This window comes from Panthera leo, chromosome B1, assembly GCF_018350215.1.
Source record: "Panthera leo isolate Ple1 chromosome B1, P.leo_Ple1_pat1.1, whole genome shotgun sequence".
In the NCBI taxonomy this organism is placed as follows: Eukaryota; Metazoa; Chordata; class Mammalia; order Carnivora; family Felidae; genus Panthera; species Panthera leo.
Window position 1 is genome coordinate 154865057 of NC_056682.1, and position 21167 is coordinate 154886223.

The 21167-nt window shown below is 34.3% G+C and overlaps 1 protein-coding gene across 1 annotated transcript in view; it reads right to left on the reverse strand.

Moving 5' to 3' along the window:
* Nucleotides 1-21167, reverse strand: part of ADGRL3 (adhesion G protein-coupled receptor L3) — a 690326-nt gene that overhangs the window by 318842 nt on the left and 350317 nt on the right. The window contains exon 7 of the mRNA XM_042936279.1: nucleotides 14085-14194. Within this exon, the coding sequence (XP_042792213.1) occupies nucleotides 14085-14194 (110 nt within the window). The remainder of the gene's footprint in view (nucleotides 1-14084; nucleotides 14195-21167) is intronic.

Below are 21167 nucleotides of genomic sequence, written 5' to 3' on the forward strand. Positions count from 1 at the left end.
TTCAATAACCATTGGCTCAGTTGTGATCATGTGACATTCTGCATCACGTACTACTTGTATTGCAAGACATCGCTCGTTTATCAAGTTAAAATTTATTAGAAATGTCATCTCACAGAACACTTGTAGACCAAGTTACTCACAATCCAACGTTTTACTCTAATTCTACTGTGTATATCACTTATTTTAAGTAAAAGTAACCTTGACGTGTTTGGACTGAAGATATAAATCACATTTCAAAAGCATTAGATTCATTTGGAGATGTCTAGTAAATAATTAGACTCTTCACCCTAATATCCAACATAGAATTAAAAATAAGTCCTGGCCTTCCACTATGTAAGTTAAATAAAATGACAATCATGGTCTTCCCATGTTGGTTCCTATCAACTCTGGATTTTCAACAGTTAGAACCTATGATAAGTAGGATTTTTAGTGAATAGCTCCTACTGGTGTTCAAGATACTGCCTAGGGATAAAGATAAGGTATTTCATCATTTTAGAAAATATCATCTTATTCTCACAAGGAGCAGCAGCTGGTATCCAATCAACTAATATAACTCATCATAAACTCTCGGATTTTATATTAGAATCAGGGCTCCTCACAAATTGAGAGGCAAATATTGATAAATGAGGATTGCTGAGTCCTAAAGACAAAGAATAACATATGTTTCTTGCTTCACAGAATAACATGTTTCTTGCTTTACACTTATCACTCATTCTTAAAAAGAGTAAAACAAGTCATCTGCTGCAGGCCAGTTATTCATAATTTAGGAGATTCAAGCTTGGTATTTGAACCCATTTAATATGAGTATTAGAGAGTTCATGATAAAGAAGGGATGGGGAATTCTTAGAGCTCTGACTTGTAAATATACCCAATAATATTCTTTTACCCGGAAGTTTTTTTTTTTTTAATTATGCTTTATTAGGTATCTCTTGGTAAATAAAAGATTAGAATAAGACCAAAATACTGCCATTAAAAAAAAAAAAACAGCCTTCTATTAGACTTTGATACACACAAGTAGGCAGTTATCAGTTCTACTGGCACTTGGGCAATCAGAATGAATCCAGAAGAAATAAAATGGATTCATTGTTGTAGGAATAAATGCATTTTGTTTCCAACAAAGTTGAATATGATCTCCCTCCTGAGACTTTCCTGTTATCTTGATGAACTTAACTCAATGAGTTCTCTAAGAGGTCAGGAGAACAGGAAAGGGAACAATAAGTCAAGGAAAATAATAGTAAAGGAAACCTTATGTTCTGGTTTTTGGGGAGAGATTAATTCTTCTATAATCCCATTAGCTGTGTGTGTGTGTGTGTGTGTGTGTGTGTGTGTGTGCATTTAACTGTGGATAGTTTTTGACATCTATGAAATTTCACTATTACTGAGCACTGAACTTATTTCAAACTGTTCTAAAAACTAAGACAAGAAAACATTTGTCACACAAATTTGGATGCCTATTTGAAGGCTTTCAAAAAGCAAATGGTTAGTGTGTAGTTATTTGGTATATAGCGAACATTAAAGCAAATTGGACAGCCAACCTTCTCTAAAAATGTTTACTCAGGGGCTTTCTGGAGGTGATTTTGAAATAAATTTATGAGGAATGCCATGCAGCTTAAAATCTAGCTCCTTTCACAGAAAAGACTATCCTTTTATAATATGGAGAAAGTTGGATTTTTTGATATCTCAGCATGCCATCATTAATTGTGTTAGTTATGGGCTATATGAAGGCAAACAAAAACCAAATAATCAAGCAGTCACATTAGGACCATTTTGAATTCTAAAAATTTTCTGGAAGAATTTGAATTAAAATGAGGAACTGGGTTAGACTGCCAAATTTCATTTAAAAATGATATATTCAGATCATTTATATTTTTGAAGGTAAGCTTACTCACTCCTTCCATCTCTAAGCTACAGAAAGACTACTTGAAATAAAAAAAAAATAGAGTAGCATGATGGAAAAAGAACTTGACTGACAATCAAGAGCCAGTAAGTTCTAACTACATAAACATTGATTATTTTACTTATTCTGAGTCTCAGTTTCTTCACCCATAAAAAAAAAAAAAATTAAAGATGGGTTTAGATTGCTTTAAAATTGAATTCCACTGTTATTACCTAGAGACAGTATGTGAAGACTCATATAATAGAGGCTCAACCAATATTTGTTGAATGAAATAAATGAATGTAGTCAGGATCCATCTGGACACATTTGAGTACATTGATACATCCGTACCTCTTGCTGTCTATGAGAAGAAATAGGGCTGGAGATAAATTAATTGGTAGTAAAAGCTAACACCAATGATAAAAGTATGAAAATAAAAGATACTATGCCCAAACTCCACGGCAAGCTTGGTGTGATTTATGCAATTGCCAGTACCAGCAGTCAAATCCAAAGAGGTGCAGAGCCTGAAATTTAGGTGATAAAAGAACTCACAGAAACCCAGTGGGCTGAATGTGGATTCAGAAAAGTTGCTGGACAAGTCTTAGTTATCACTTTGGGATTAATAAGAATATCCCCATAAGAAAGAACTGGTTTAAAATCTAAAGCATATGCCAGATGCCCTGATCGAGCTCTGAGAAGGACTCAAAATCCAGAGGTGATCTGAAATGAAAAATGGAGAATTAAGACAGAAGTCTGGGAAAATTATACCAGTAGTCCAAAGAACTAGAGAAAGATGTAACTCTACAATGCCTGGGGCTCCCCAAATCCTGGGATAAGTTAACAGCATTAAATAATTTCAAGCCGCAGTGCATGATGGTACTGATTGTCAAAAGACTTTGAAAATGGCTGAAAGGCACCAGGCATATTAAGCTGAATAGCTACGATATACTGGGCATTTCTAATGTGGCTGTCACTGTACAAAGCTTTTAACATATATTTCATTTTAATTTTAAGTTTCACAGAAACTCTGTGAGTTGATTATCATCCCTATTTTCTCTGTGAAGGGTTTCGTTCACAGAGCAGTAAAACAACGTCATTAGGACATAGCTAGTAATTGACAAAATCAGAACGTAAATTCTAAGGCTCTCATTCTTAACCACTATGTTATATTCTCCAATGCTTGAGAGAACTTGGTAATGCGAAGACAGGGAAAATGTGGTAGGAACTGATAAAGAGCAGAGGTAATATGTCTTTGCCATAGAGATGCACTTAGAAACAGCCACTTCTTTTTCTTCCGTATCACTTACTATTCTATTCTGCCCTGGTTTTTGTTCTAATTGAAGCTGAAAAGCAATAAGCATAGAGAGAAGATAATATGTTTATAATACATATTAATAAAAACTAAATGGTATTGAGTTTCCTTGCCAGTCTTTGATTCTACATTGATGTGATTACTTGAAGGAGGACAGAATGGTGAGGAGATTATGGGTTCTTGGAGGTTAGGAACCACTCATAGTTGGAGGCATTATTATTGGAGGCATTTGAACACTGTGCAATATTTTGAAGATAACTAGGTTTTCATTAAATGTTGGTAAAACTAAATTATATTAATACATACAGAACAGACTTGGAAGGCCATATATATGGGCTTAATTCAAGTATTATAAGTCAGTTATTGCGAGAAATTCCTCTTTAAAGATACAAGAAAATTTACATGGAAATTCACTACATTTATTCATACTATTTATGTAGTTCATATATTCACAATCAAGTCCTTATTTACTGAATTCATTTTTTTTGCTGCCTCATATAAATAGTAGATATGTGTAATATAGCAAAATTAATTATACTAAATACCAACTTGACTTGGGATTGCCTAGGGTTTGATACATTTATAAAAAGAAGTAACATGATTTCTGTCTGTTTATAATGACGTGCTGCATATCCTACATCTAGCAAGTCTATTACAGAAAGTTTAAATGGTTTTCTTTAAAAGTATCATGAGAGGGGCACCTGGGTGACTCAATCAGTTAAGCATTCAACTTTGGCTTAGGTCATGATGTCATGATTTGTGAGTTTGAGCCCTGCATTGGGCACTCTGCCGTCAGTGTAGAGTCTGCTTCAGATCCTCTGTCTCTCTCTCTCTCTCTCTCTCTCCCCCTCACCCTCTCTCTCTCTCTCTCTCTCTCTCTCTGTCAAAAATAAACATTAAAAAAATAAAAAAAATAAAAATATGAGAAAAATACGATAATCTTTACTTAGAAAGAAAAACTATGTCTTTGTTAGTCCACATCCTAAGTAAACAACAATTAAAAAAACAATTTAATAATTTTAGGGAAAAGATAATATTATAATAAGTTTTATTGGTATCCTACTGCTGTTGTAACAAATTACCACAAATGTAGTAGTAGTTTCAAACACTTACGTCAGAAGTCTGGTGTGGGTCTTAAGGGCTGCAATTAAGAGGGTGGCAGAGGGGCACTTGGGTGGCTCAGCCAGTTAAAGCATCTGACTCTTGGTTTCTACTCAGGTCACGATCTCACAGTTCATGAGTTTGAGCACCACCTCGGACTCTGCACTGACAGCATGGAGCCTGCTTCAGATTCTCTCTCTCTCTCTCTCTCTCTCTCTCTCTCTCTCTGCCCCTCCCCACCTCATGCTCTCTCTGTCTCTCAAAATTAATAAATAAACTTAAAAAAAAGAGGGTAGCAGAATTACGTTCATCCTGGAGGCTCTAGGGGAAAAATTATTTCCTTGTTCTCTCCAGCTTCACAGAGGCCACCTGCATTACTTGACTAGTGACCCCTTTCTGTATCTTCATGTACTTCACTCTGCTTCTGTTGTCATATATCCCTACTTCTAACACTGCCTCCTTCTTATAAGGACATTTGTGATTACAGTCAATCTACTTGGGATAATCTAATATAATCTCCCTAACTCAAGCTTGTTAATCTAATCACCTCTACAATGCCCCTTTTTGTCATTTAAGGTAAATATTCACAGGTTCTAGGGATGAGGATATAGATTTTTGGGGTGGCATCATTATTGAGTCTGCCATATAAGAATTTAATTGTTAAAAAGTCTTTGGGCTTACAGAAGGGTTTTAAAAAATTATTAAGCAATTAAAAATCTTTACAGCATTCATAGGAACTGTGATATCCTACCATTTGAGAAGTTTCTCAAAAATAAAACAAAACTATTAAAATTTACATATATTTTACCTTTATCACTTTATTATTATTATTTTTATTTATTTATTTATTTATTTTTAATTTAAGTGGGCTCCAGGCCAAGCACAAAGCCCAGTGTTGGACTTGACCTCATGACCCTAAGATCAAGACCCAAGCTGAGATCAAGAGTCAGAGACTTAACAGACTGAGCCACCCAGGAGCATCAACACTTTAGCATTTTAATGAGATATTGTGCTGAAATTTTAATATTTGAATGAAATACTTTCAAACCAACTGATTCAATTTTTCTAGCTTCATAAAATTAATGATTAAAATACAAAAAAAAATAACTAGGCGCTTTTATAGTATTTTGATTTTACATGTATTTAGAAAAAAAATACCTGGACAACTAACTCCACAGGTAAAATACATCATGATGTTTGCTACAAACCCTTTTTAGCAATAAATACTTTGGAAAATAGCCTTACCTTCACATGTTTTCACTAGTTTTCTTCCCATATGCAGTATATTTTAAAAACAAAATGCTATATCCCATGTCTTTTTTAATCCTACATGTTTATGCAATTCAATTAGAGCACCTTATAAAAATTTCTTTGAATTAAGTTTAAGTGCACAAGCTCTATAATTTTACTATTTCAAATAAAGCAAATGAACATACTTAAGCTAACCTCTCAAAGTTTATTTATGTCTATATAACATTGTAGTTCCTAAACCAAATCTTTTCCTGATTCTGGCATTGCAATTAATTCTTTAATACCCTCAATTTATCTTCGTCCCTTATAATCAGCATCTAAGCATACATTTACATAATATTAATCTACTCTAACTATATACAAAGCTTACCTCGGTATTGATGCCATGTGACATTTGGCTTATTTGATGAAAGTTTACCTTTATGTTACTGTAGAATCATGCAATATGTTTCACAATATATACTTTAAAGAGAATGCCAGTTTAATTTCATTCAGCAAACATACTTTGATTCTTAATAAATCCTAGAATCTTCAAAGAAATTTCTGTTTCACTAGCAATGTTATTAACAATATTAATTGCAGGCTTGTAGCTCTCCAATCCACTGGCCTCCATCTTGACTGGACTGTGGTCACACCAACTTTCTATCAGGTATGAGAGCTGCCTGACCTCTTCCCCACCTGGCAGTCTTCATTGCTGCTGCTCTCCCTGCATTGGAAGTTCTTTCCCAGGCTCTTTGTCTGATTGTCCTATCCCCACTCTTCAGGTCTTTCAGAGAAGTCTGTTACCACACCTTACATAATAAGCTGGTCCTTTCACTGCTCTCTATCATACAGTCATGTTTATTTTCTTCTTGCATTTTATTGCTATCTTTGATGATTGTATGTACTGGTTCATGTGTTATTTATTTGCCTTATCCCCCAAGCCTGCCAGCTTCACAGGGCCGAAATCTATTTTTCCCCAGCACCTAACATAAGGACGGACCCATACTGGGCACCAAAAACCTTCTGTTGGTAGAATTATTCTTGGTATAAGAACTTACTATCTTTTGAAAATTAAGAAATATAGTAACAATTTAGAGTGCTTTTACATGTATTAGCACTGATTATATCCAAACTCTAGAACAAGAGTTGCAAAATTTAAGTATCTTCAGAAGCCAGGAGACATTTTAAGTGATTATAGTGAACCACATAAAATACAATAAATGCTGGATAATACAACAAATAGAGAAGAACAGACCTTATTTATGTTTAAAAAATTTTTTAGCATTTATTAGTTTTGAGAGACAGAGCATGGCAGAGAGAGAGAGGGAGGCACAGAATCGGAAGCAAACTCCAGGCTCTGAGCTGTCGGCACAGAGCCCAACATGGGGCTCGAACTCATAGACCATGAGATCGTGACCTGAGCCAAAGTCCGACACTTAATCAACTGAGCCACCCAGCTGCCCCTTATTTAAGAGGGAGCAGCCCCCAGCCAGCTTCAGTCTATCATTGCCCAAGGAAATGCAGGCCCAGTATTGCTCCAGACTTTATGTTAAATCTGTCTTTCCCGGGTTTGAGAGGCTTACAGAATCCCTCTGCAGGCTGAAGCTGGCCCAGAGCCACTACAGGACAGGTTTGCACCCGATTCTATGGAGGGATCTGGTCCTCCTGATCACATTTAGGCTCTTTTCCAGCCCCACTGTCTTTGTATGAAAACACCACCTTGATACTAGATGTCATGCAGTCTTAATGTCCCAACCTAGATCACTACAGGAATTACACCAGATGAAACATTTTTGGAACTAATTCATCTGAACATAATAGAGCCCTTAAGAGACTCTCCACCAGTTCTTGTTCTGTGGCTCATGGGATCTTATTTTTCTGGACCTGGTTGTTACCTGATTCTGGAACTGCTACTTTGTATCCCCCACCAACCCCCAAAATTTTTTTTTAACTTAAACCAGTCAAAACTGTTTTCTTAAAGATTTGCAAGCATGTCTTATTAACATATCAGTTAATTGCCTTCAGAAATAGTTTTACTGTCTTTTCTGTGATCCACACTGCAATAAGTAATTAGGTCTCACAGGGATCACAGCATACACAGAGGTCATGATTTCCACCTGCCAATCGACAGGTTCATCTCCTGTCACTGTTATGTTCTGTATTTTATGAAAACACCAAACACTTTTGGTTTTACATTCACCATACAGTTTCTTATCTTACATGGTCCCATCTGCTAAAAACGACTGTCGGGGCGCCTGGGCGGCTCAGTCGGTTGAACGTCCGACTTCGGCTCAGGTCATGATCTCACAGTCTGTGAGTTTGAGCCCCGCGTCAGGCTCTGTGCTGACAGCTCAGGGCCTGGAGCCCGCTTCGGATTCTGTGTCTCCTTCTCTCTCTGCCCCTACCCCGCTCATGCCCTGTCTCTCTGGGTCAAAAATAAATAAATGTTAAAAAAAATTAAAACAAACAAAGAAACAAATGACTGTCCTTCTCACTGGAGTCTACTCATTCTTTAAGACTCAGCTCAAGGGTCATCTCCTCTAGAAAACCTTCCCGGAAGATACCCATCCCCATCCCATACTAGCCGCTATGGGAAGGGCGTGCCTTCTCTGTACACTGCTAACGTGAAATGCTCCTTTGCTTTGCTGAACTAATGACATTGTAACTTTGGGGACCTTGAGCCCCACCGGACTAAATTCTTTGAGCACAGAATCTTTTTTCAGAGTTTTCTATGCTAATATGCAGCAATGCCAGGTATATCACAGATGTTGAGTGACGACAGATAAGTGGGAGGTCTTCAAAGCAAATGACATCATTTAGTTGAGAATAATTTCCATAAACATATGAGCAGATAGACAGAGGTATGAGAGAGTTTAGGATTAGGACCTCCAAGAAAGTACAGTCCATCTAAGTTTCTTGTTTTGTACCAACGAGGGCAATTTTTAGGCATATAAGCAGAACTTAAATTAACTATCAGCACACAATTTATGGATTATCTGTTAGGTACAAGATATTGTGAAATAAAGAAAAACTATTTGAAAGAGAAAGAAATAAACTGGGGGGGGGAGCAAAAGGAGAAAAACAAAGAAAGGAAGAATTTGGTTGCTTTTGTTACAAATATCATTCTAAAAAAGAGAATTTAGATAACTGCTCTTACAGATGGAATAATATTTATGGGACAATACTTGCTATGTTGCATGGAGGCATAGAGAAGAATAATGTGAAAAACAAATGGGTTGCTATTAGCATTCTTGAGGAATACAATCACCAATTTGGAAGAACTAAAATTCATATAATCTATATTTTTACCATAGATCTTCCCTCTGAACTAATAAGGTATTTTCTGTAGATAAGAGCTTCTTGAATTTATCATTAGAGCAATAAATAGAAGGAGCCATTTTGACTAAATTTTCTTTTTTCTTCAATCATTTAATACATATTTCTTGAATGTCTCCTATAGGTCAGAAACTCAAAAAGGTGGTGAAGCACTGTTATTCAAATTATATCTTGACATTTCTGTGATATCTTAAAAATTAAACATATGGGTTAATTTCAGCACATGAGTTTTAAATTTTTTTAAAAACTTTATTCATTTTTGAGAGCAGGAGAGAGAACATGCAAGTAAGAAAGGGGCAGAGAAAGAGAGAGAGAGAGAGAGAGGGAGAGAGAGAAAATCCTAATTAGGCTCCATGCTTTCAGCATCAGAGTCCAATGTGGTGCACGAACCCACAAATTTTGAGATATGACCTGAGCTGAAATCATGAGTCAGGTGCTTAACCGACTGAGCCACCTAGGTGCCCCTCCGCACATGATCTTTAAAATCTGTATTTTTTACATGATAAGAATCAAAGAATGCATATATTAAAAATGAACTGATTTGACCATTAGTTGCAAAAATATATTTAGTTATTTATAATTAAAGAATTGGTCTGTTTCAAATGCTGAAGAAAAGCGCAGCACTTTTTCTTACAGTAAAAGAGATGAAACTAACAGATTATGAAATTATTTGTAAATACTGATTTTCCAACAAGATACATTTTGCTTGTCTTTCCATAGACGACCACAAATAACTCTTCAGATGGCTAATGTGTATGGTGAGAAAGCCTGCAAGTGCTATATAACATGATTGGTTTAATCAAACACTCATTTCGAATAGCTCTCCAAATCGTGTGCTTCCTCCTCCCCCCATTTCCTAAGAAAATCCACCATGAGAGAAGATTGCTAGAATAACTAATAAGTGCTTTGTATTCCTGAAAGGAAGAGACAAAGAACTGAAGAGAAAAGCTGGCTTGTGAGAGAAGACAAGCACTTTGTGAGTGTAATGCGCGTGAAATTGTATGCCTTGGAAGAAAGACAAATTGTCAGCAGGATACAAAGTAAAGATTCTCTGTTCAGAAAAAATACTCCACGTAGGTGGTTAGTTGTTTTATTGTTTTCTCCCTAACACAAATCTTCCCTGTAAACCTGCTAAACAAGGGTAAATCTACTGGAAGATGCCACAATTTCCATCCCCAATCAGGCCAAAAGGGATGGAAGTGAGGCAAGAAGGGGGGGGAGAGCAAAAGTGTGGCCCCGGTAAACGCAGAGGTTTAACCTCTGGAATATCTGGGTCATCTCCCGGGAGAAGAAAAAAAAAATCACTAAGGAAGAAAAACCTCAAAAGAAAATGCGAAAGCTGTAAAAGTCACACTGGAACTAAGGTGTGACAAGAACAGAGAAAAGTATTGATTTCATCTGTCCCAAATTTGGTGACAAACAGGGTCTCTGTGAGCCGAAATAAGAAAATACAGACTGGAGGGAGAAATTGAGATTTAGAAAAAATTAAATATAACTTTAGTGATTCAGAAAAGTTGACAAGACACTCTAAGAAAGTGGCCTCACAAAATTGTTTATAATCACTATTTTTTTCTCATTTTCTTTCCCATCAGCATCTAAAAGAAAGAAAGAAAGAAAGAAAGAAAGAAAGAAAGAAAGAAAGAAAGAAAGAAAGAAAGAAAAAAAAAGTCATACCATTTGATTCAGGTTAAGGTTCTTCTAGAACTGTCATTGTTTAACCATATACGTATTTACTGACTCCTAAAACTCTGTGCAAAATTTATTGCAAGCTCACTTTAGATATTTTAACTCCACGTTCCTTGTGTGATACAAAGAATTTTGCTGAATTTTTATCTATATTACCTGTAATATGCTTATATATCATTATTTATACGCTTTCCCACATATTTTTTCCTATATTTCTTTCTATATTTTCATTCTTTCTATGTTTTTCCATGGGGAAATATCATCTTAAAAAATCAATATTACCATGGGAACACACACACAGGACATATATAAAAAAAGAAAATACCAATACTAACATTTTTTCCATAGGTTAATATTAAGAAGAAAACATTCATAAATACCAAATGCATCGCTTATATACAGTGAAGTTTTTTGTCTTAAATTAAAAATGAAAATGGATATTACTGAATTGTATAACAAATAGAACCTACCATAATTTGTTTATTCAGTTGTCCAAGTAGAAAGTTTTAAAATACTAATAATGAATCCTACATCTGAAGTTTACCTTCTAATCATACATTAGGGATATTTCAATAAGCATATTAAGTACTAGGATTTCTCTTATCATACAATTGGTTTAAATAACTTCTTCTTAAGGTACTACTTAGATAAGAGCCTCATTCCAAATTGTGGGTGGCATTTTAACGGCACAAACTAGTTTTTGCCATTATGCTTTGTTACGTGTTTGAGGAAATGGAAGTTTGCAGTGATTCAGCGGCCTGAAGAAAGGCATTAAAACCTCTTAAAAGTAAGTAGCAAAAGAACAAAAAAACTCTAGGCTCTTGAAGCATTTGTTTTCATCGTGTGCCATTGCTGTACTGATAACAATTATAATGGTTAAATACTGAATGAGATTAAATAACTCATGAAAATATCAATGGGAAACTCTATGGGGAGAACCAAAGCTGAGTCCTTAAGAACAGGTACTTGAGACAGGCTCCACTCTTGGCTCAGTCATTATCCAGCTATTCTTTGTTTTACATGAAACGTTAGCTTATCCTATTGTGCTTCAGTTTCTTCTTCAGAAGAGCAATACTCATACCAAACAGGGAGGAGGATATTGTGAGAACTTAATAAAATAATGTATGTAAACATTTAACCCATGTGGTAAATGAGATGTAGTAAGTGCCAAAAAATGGTAGCTATTTTAAGTAAGTGATTTTTTTTTACAACATTGAAAAAGTCTGTGTATTTTATGCTACAGATAAGAAAAAAGAGCTTAGGGTTGGTCTAAATCACAACTTACTACAGATCAGGGAATAGGTCTACAAGGTGAGATCCAGAAAATTTTAATAGCTTCTCAGCTTAAGGACTAATGCTTTTTGTTAAGTAACCAGACCATATTCTGAACCCACGCTCCTTGATCTCTGGTCGTTTTCTACTAAATAAACCTCCCTTTCAAATAAGTCACTATACTTTATTTCATGGTTTATATATTCTTTTGCATTTTTTCCTATAAAATCATTTTAAATTTACTAAGTGAATGCCTATTTGTACATTACACTTTTAACTGAAGATAATTTAAACAAACACAATCATGCTACACCGTATAAATCAAACCAGCATATAAACTGGCGAGTGGCTGCACCTAAGTTTATAATTCTTATTTAATGAAACAACCAGAAAAATACCTTAATATAATACACATCCTTACTAGACAACCAGTAAATTTTTAGGATTATCAGAAACCTGTATAGATAGGATATTCAGGAATCAAATTGTTTATCTCTGAAGATTTATAAGAGAGAAGGGAAATGTGTAGTAAACCACACTCCTTCTATGCAAAAGCATATGAACAAATTCTTATTTATATTGAAATGATTTAAGTAATGATTTTTCAAGATAAGTTTGGCAGAGGATTTTGGAGGAACTATCCTCAAAGAAATTCTGAAGAAATACAGAAAATTGAAGAGACAGCTGTGAAATTCTTTAATATTTAAAAATTGTGAAAAAATCTAGCTTGACAGTTTCTACTTCAGCTTTCACGTTTCAAAAATATGATTGAAAGTTTCCTCAAACTGTCTTTAAAAATGAGGTATTCCTTATGGTATATTTTTATAAAATGCCTTTGGAAACAGCTATTCTATATAATTCACAAAGATCTTACTATATAATCCAAATATAATTGTCGAAGTTCCAAAAAGGACTACAAATGTTCTTTTTTAAAATTTCCCTAATGAACAATAACTGGTCAGGAAGAGCTTTATACTTTCATAGAAGGGTCCCTAGAGATAACAATATATACAAAGCATAAATTCAGTTGAGATTTCAACAAAACCTATGCACTCATGCTGTTTTCATAACAAGGAAAATTAGCTTATAAAACATCACTAGATAAACTTTCTCTAATCAATCACACTAAAAGCAAAAATGAAATTCTTTCTTGATTGCTTTCATTATTATTTTAAAATTTCAATTCATTTCTTGCTGGCCAATTTGCTCTCTATTATTGGATTATGCACACTTACAGCTTAGGAGTAATGTGTTGCTTCTTAAATGAGCAGAAATGCGGCAAGCTGACAACTATCTCTTAGCACAACAAACTTGTTGATCCTCAGGTACTTTCCTTCTGAGATGTCAAAGGAAGTTGGAACCTGGGATTTACTTGTGACCCCAGGTGTTTTGAACTTTGTGGATGAACTGATTATCTAATATGAGAATGTAGGATTTCCTAGGCAATCTTTACTAAAGAATCCCATGAACAATTAACTGCCAGATCAAAAATATTTTTATGAAATGGTGATTCTTCCTTTGGGTGGAAAGTCAGAAAAAAATGTTCCAGTTTTGATTGTTTGATCCTTCATTACTCCTGAAGAAAAAAAATGATGTTGTTGGCATATACCATATCTGACTTAAAAGCTGCAAAGACAAACTTCTTGAGGCTGCAAAAGATAAATTCTGAAGAGTGCTTTAGCTCATGTAACTTTTGTAATTTCTTTTCAGTTTATTCCTTCTGGATGAATATATTTCTAGTCCTCCAAATGTTGACAGCACTTATAGATTAGATAATACAACTTCTACAAAGTTCAAAATTTATCAATTTCTACACCACTAATGTAAGTATAATAATATATATCATATAGACAGCCATATATTATATTATATTATATTATATTATATTATATTATATTATATATATAATACTTATATAATATAATATGCAAGATAGTATTCATTTTCATTGCTTGTTTGCTTAGACCTAGAGGGAGGCAGTCTCCTTCTTTTTCTCTTAACACTTTTCTAAACATTTTATATTCTTGCATTAAGAAAAGGTTTAGAATAAGTATGGATATACAGAAATGTATAGTCAAAATGAATACTTCAGGATCATTCAGGCAACGTCTAATTCCTCCAATGGTGGGAGGATTTATGATCCTGAAAACTTAAGTCTTTAAAAAAATGTATGTAATACTTCTTACACTTTCATGGAGAATATTTGGTCAATGCACGCAAAACAATGCTTAATGTCTTTTCACAAGAAAAGTACAGGAATATACATACTGTAAGGGACACATTCATACTGCACTTCAAGGTATTTATAGGTTCCTGGACACGGGTCTGGAAAAACATCAGGACCTGCCACCACTGCGCACTGTGTTCTGTTATTGCACCTGAAATCAAAAAAATAAAAAAGAAGAAATAATAAACTTATGGGAAGTGAAATCATGATTAATACCAGTGCTGAATTTATTTTGCTTCTTGTTATAAAAATTTAAGTATGGTTTTGCTCAATTTAGAGTTTTAGACTTTGGAAGGAAATATCTGTAGTATACTCAAGAAAAAAAAACAAACCTAGAAATAAAAATCAACTCATTCGGTTTACTCATACTAACGAATTTGATTTTTCAGTGAACACAGTGCAACTTTGAGTTAGAAATTAAATACTGCTTAAGCAACACTGGTTCTTAGGATGGCACCAACGTGAATACAAATAACTGTTTGGTAGGAATCACTCACTGTCGTTGTTAAAAAAAATTGAAAAAATATAACCACAGAGTTTTATCAGAAATATGTAAAATACATTCAATGATTATCATGACATCCATTTTAAAGGCAGTCAAAATATAATGTGGAAATGCTTTGGCCAAACCTAAATCAATAAAAATTTAATATTTGAGTATTAAAATCTCTTAAAATTTAATTTATATCAATTAATATATTACTAACACCATAAGTAAAGCCATTTTTATGAACTGATTCTCATGTTCCTTGTGTTTGGCCAAATAATTACACTGACCTCACAGATGGCTGTTCACAAATACCAATATCCTATAACTTAAAATAACTTTGAGTCCCCAAAGAGAATAACCAAAAACCACTACTAAAATAGAAATATACACTAGGCATCCTTTGTGGCAACTCGGCTAAACAAATCTGGGCTACCCAGATTTAATCATGGGTAAGTATACGTATAATGAAATTGATTCTTTGATTTGGAGTGGCTTTGCTAAGGTAAATTTTACTCAGAAATTGTCTACATTCAATAATTTATTGATAGGTACATTTTTCTATAGAAAAAAAAATGTTTTCCAACTATTATATTGTCACTAAGTGTACAGGATGAGGCATTCTACAGTTATCCTGTTTTATGTTCTTGTTTATTCATCTCAGAAATATACTACCTCATGGCTAGAATTTTCTGTTATATCTACTTGAAGATATGCTTTATTCTATGAAATGACCAATACTTCTGAATCATTGTTTGCATACTGGTGGAATAAGGGAGCACCGAAGGAAGAACTCATTCTGATTTACTGTGAAAATACCTTGGGTTTGCTTGAGGCTACCATTTGTTGGCCTTAATGAGGATTTTTCTTAGTACCTAAATTAAAATTGATTCATTAGTGAATGTTGTAAGGTGAAAAATATATTCTGTGCTTTCAGTGGAAGATTAATAAAAGCCAATATTCTATACTTTTTATGCAATTTAGCATGATAGTTAATCCTGAGGAACAACATGTCCCTAATGTTCTCTTGTGTAGATTTAATGTCTAAGGATGATTGTAATAACGGTAATGTAAATGTGGCTGGCCTCACACATAAGAGGCAAGGAGACACCTTGCCATTTTAGTGTACTCAGACTTTAAAAAATTGGAGTACTTCCCTTTTACAAAGAAAATCTTTTGGAAGGAGATGTCTCAAAGTCAAAATACATGTTTCTTTGCAGTTAAGGCATACAATTTTCATATCACACCTGGAAAAAAACTCATAAATCTATCTCAGATGTTTATAAAAGGAGCAGCTATATAAACTTAGTTATTTCTGTAATTTGTTAAAGAAAGTTATCATCAGGATTGCATTTGAAGTAGTAATAGTTAATAATGAAAGAAGTATACATCATAAAATTCAATGAGATGTAAATATTTTGTAAATGTAGTATTTCTGATCTGCAGTTATTAAATCATCGGCTTTCTTGGTCTACTCTTGTTTTACACCCTATTATCAACCTTTCATTCTGATTTCTACAGCTGATATAATAAAGTTCATTTAGAAGTTGTGTCTATTCTTCTAATTCTCAGATACAGAAGGGCAACTACATATCTTTTATTATTTAATCAATGTTTTATATCAAAAGACAGATTACTACTCTATGCCCTACTACTTTATGCCCTATTTATGAGCAGGGCATAAAAGTTAAAATTTATAATTATGGAAGTGTTTGTTGCACAGAAAGTGGTCTTGAATCAGAGATTTCACATGGTTATGTTTGAAGAGTCTCAATTAAAAAATATAATATGAACACTATTCTAATCCACCTATCCACTTATCTATCTAGACATGCACACCAAACAGTATTCATACTACTTATTATTTAAGATATAAAAATATAATTTATTTATGCATATTTAAGAAAATTAAAATAAGTGACCATTTGCTGTAAAAATAAGCCAAGTAAGCCTTCTAATTAATGAGATAGTATATTGAAGAGGTATATAAACAAAAACATGCTATATCAATAATATATTTGCAGTCATTATCATCATTGTTCTGGATCAAACAACGCTTTACAACATTAACTTTTCAAAATAATTACATACTTTATTAGTATTTATTAGTATATTATATTGCATTATATTAAATGTTCTTTATAAGTTAAGATTCTTAAAAATCAGGGAGACAGGTAGACAATCTCTAGAATATTATTTTTGTATAAGATACATTATAACATTGATTGCTTGAAGACCAACTACACTTCAAAAACAGAAATTTAATGGTTCTGTCTTCTGTTTAAAAATTTTTTTTAATGTTTATTTATTTATGAGAGAGAGAAAGGCACACACACATACACACACACACACACACACACACACACACACACACACACACACACAGTGCAGATGGGGGAGGGGCAGAGAGAGAGAGGGAGACACAGAATCTGAGGCAGGCTCCAGGCTCAGAGCTGTCAGCTCAGAGCCCGACATGGGGCTCAAACCCACAAACCATGAGATCGTGACCTGAGCTGAAGTCAGAGCTTTAACCAACTGAGCCATCCAGGTGCCCCCCGTCCTCTCTTTTTGTATGACATCAGTTACTATAAATTAAAATGAAATTAATTATACTTTTGATTAAACATTATTGAACAATGAACAGTTTACACCAGTGAGAGTACTTTTATAGTTATAAAAAATAAAGTAAATTCATTCTAAAATATTAAAGATGATAAATGTGAAATAATCAAATGTTCTCATGTGCTTTAAACTCAGATTTTTTCATTGTTTACTTTTAATATACATATAAATTAAAAAATGATTTTCAGTATTCCTGATATTAAAGATACTTCTATAACCCACAATAAAGGATGAGAAAAGACTGCCATAATATGGTTAAAGCATCCTAATCCACTAATATTCACAGAGAAAACATCATAATCTTAGAAAGTATTAAGGCTTATTTACAGTGATAAAAGTTTCAAAATTTTTTCATCAGAAAGTCTATGCGGTTAAAAAAAAAATCCACTCCAACAATAGTTTTGAGGATAAATGGCTGAAGGGGGCCAAAACTTATACACTTCCAGTCATAAAATAATTAAGTCATGGGATACAGGGTACAGTTCTGGGACTCTAGTTAATAATCCTATACTGTACATTTGAAAGTTGCTAAGAGAAGACAGTCAAGTATAAGCAGATGGCACTGACAGAATTCTCAGAATCTCTCAGAGTTTCACTTTTCACATATATAACATGGAGCCAGTTATTTAATTACTACACAAAGTTGCTATGCTTATAAAAATTCATTAGGAAAAAGTGTGAAGTACCATATATATGCACAAAGTATACTTTTGGTTGTCATAGCACAACTATTATTATGACTAACATTAGCCATTTGTTTCAGGATAGGTTAATAATACTTCATTCCAAAACACTGGGTCTTTTGAGAGGAACTTAGAGTACAAGTGAGATAGCACACAAAAAAGCAGATAAACTATTTGGGTTTAGAGTAGAAACAGGAGAAAAGTAGATTCCCATTTAAAAAAAATCAAAACTGTAAGCCAGATCATTAGTTATACATAAATTACTTTACCTAGGACATACTAAGTCCAAAATGTAGAGTAACAACGCCCTATATCTGTGTAACCTTTCAAACTTGGAAAGCATATTCACACAAATCCTACTTGTCACTTCTTTTATCAGATGAATATTATTACCTCCAATTTCACAGAGGAGGGAATAGGTTTGAAAATGTTAAATGACTTTTCAGATTCTCAGAATTCAAATCATGGTTACTGGACTGCTGAACAGTGACCCAAAAACCATGGGACTGCTGTCTTCTGAGACTGTGAGTCATGCATTTCATGGTCACTTTGGGAAACTGACTTAATTCACTGATAGGTTCTCAGGAGTACTTGTGATGATCCGATGAGGTACAGACCAGGCGTAAAATATCTAAGTGGCCCAGGATTCCTTTGGTCGTGATGTGCATCAGGCATTCCAAGGAGATCCCGAATTCAAATTAACATTACACAACCAGGCCCCTGCAATCCAAATTGGTATGTAGCAACTGGAAAGATCAATCTCTGAGCATAGGAGGAAGAAAGGATGAATGAATATTTATTCAGATGTTTCCAAAAGAAAAGAACAACATCATGTCCTTTTAATTCAACCCACATATAAACCTTCAAGGTGCCATCTACTGATCAGGTTTATTTAGTAAATGTTATTTAATATGTTGGATGCTATTATTAGCAGTAATCTTAAAGCAATATTGTTTAATTTAAAATAGTGTGTTATGATGACTGCCAGGGAAGACATACATAATTCCAGGGCTAGCAACAGGATACAAAATCATCACAGTTTACTAATTCATTCAGATCATTCACAGTTTACTAATTCATTCAGATATGGTTAAGAACAGTACAGGAACAAAATTAGTTAAGTGTGATATGAAGAAGTCATCTCTGGGGAAAAAAAAATTCCTCTATTTGCAAGCTAGGGCAGCATATAGTGAAAATGATATTGCTGAGTTTATGTGTATATCACCTATTCAGATAAGTTCTTATTATATATAAAATAAATTAATTAGCCTATTTTCTGTTAAATACAATAAATTTATCTTTGTTTTAACTTCAATACCCCAGATAAAAATTAGCAGCTACTGGGGTGCCTGGGTGGCTCAGTTGGTTAAGCAACCAACTTCGGCTCAGGTCATGATTTCACGGGTTGATGAGTTCGAGCCCCGCATCAGGCTCTGTGCTGACAGCTCAAAACCTGGAGCCTGCTTTGGATTCTGTGTCTTCCTCTCTCTCTCTCTGCCCCTTCCCCACTTTTTCTCTCTCTCTCTCTCTCTGTTTGTCTCTCTCTCTGTGTCTCTCTTTCTCTCTCTCAAAAATAAATAAACATTAAAAAATTTTTTTAAATAAAAAAAATCAGTGGCTATTGTCTCGTGTTTGGTTACAACATATTTATAGGTTAAGCATATAAACATGATCCTTAACTATATTTCTTAAAACTTCTAATATAACAGATACAAGGATGGTATTAGTTGCTTCTACAGCTCTAGTAATTGAAGTAAAATTTTGTATTTATGTACTGGGGGTCTAATCCACTGGTGTTCTCCATTAATAATCACTTCAACCACATATTCTTATTACACTCTAAAATCAGTGTGTACAGGGGTGCCTTGGTGGCTCAGTCGGTTGAGCGGCCAACTTCGGCTCAGGTCATGATCTCATGGTCTGTGAGTTCAAGCCCCACATCGTCGGGCTCTGTGCTGACAGCTCAGAGCCTGGAGCCTGCTTCGGATTCTGTGTCTCCCTCTCTCTCTGCCCCTCCCCTGCTCATGCTCTGTCTCTCTCTGTCTCAAAAATAAATAAAAACACTAAAAAAAATTTTTAACCAGTGTGTGCAAACAAGCCATTCCCGGGAATGTTAAGAAACTTTTCACATGATGCCTCACCCATGTAAGTGTTAAATGTGTAAAACTCCACTGAAAATCACTGCAATGATAAGCTATGATAGTGGAAAAATAAGTGCTTTGTGTCTTTTTGTTAGCAAAATTAGTCATTTGAATTTACATTATCACTTTTCAAACAGCATTTATATAAAAGCATGTATGTGAAGAAACACACATACACTTAGTAGACCCAAGTATTTCCCAGTATCTAAAATATGGCAGATCAGTGTCTGAATCATATAAAACACTATTCTCTAAGAGGAAAATATTTTAGAGATAGGTTTATGCCAAAAACAAAACAAAACACCACCATCATAATACTTTAATGTTTAAAATATGAAAACAGTTTAGGTAATCAAGTAACTCAATTTTTTAAATGCTCATGATAGAATGTAGCAATATAAAAATGCACAGATTAATGTGTGAGCATCAACAATATTTTGCTCAATGTCAATCAACAGAACAACTCTTACACATTCTTTATTTTCCACTGCCTGTCACTCAGGGACCTGCTGATCTGGCATTCATTTTGAACTTAGAGGCCTGGAAATGAGAAGGCAACTATTTCATGGCAGAATATGAATATATACATGTCATAAAGAAATCATCTAGATCTCAAATGGTAAGAGAACTAAGTAGTCTGAGAGAAAGAAATCAATCATTATTATTAAAAAAAAATTAATTCTGGGGTGCCTGGATGGCTCAGTTGGTTAAGCATCATCCAACTCTTGATTTAGGATCAGGTCATGATCTCACTGTTTGTGGGTTCAAGCCCCACATCAGGCCATGCACTAGCAGTGTGGAGCCTGCTTGGGATCCTCTCTCTCTCCCTCTCTTTCTCTGCCTCTGTCTCTTTTCTCTCTCTCTCTCTCAAAATAAATAAAAAAATTAATTCTTACATTGTAGCCATACACTTAAGCATTTACAAAACAGTTTGGCAATGCTGTCTACTTTTTTTTTTATATGTTACAATTTCTTTTTTAAAAAAATTTTTTTAATGTTTACTTAATGTTGAGAGAGATAGAGGTAGAGACAGAGCGTGAACAGGAGTGGGCGGAGATAGGCAGACACAGAATCCCAAGCAGGCTCCAGGCTCTGAGCTGTCAGCACAGAGCTGGATGCCAGGCTCAAACCCAAGAAATGAGAGATCACGACCTGAGTCAAAGTTGGATACTTAACCGACTGAGCCACCCA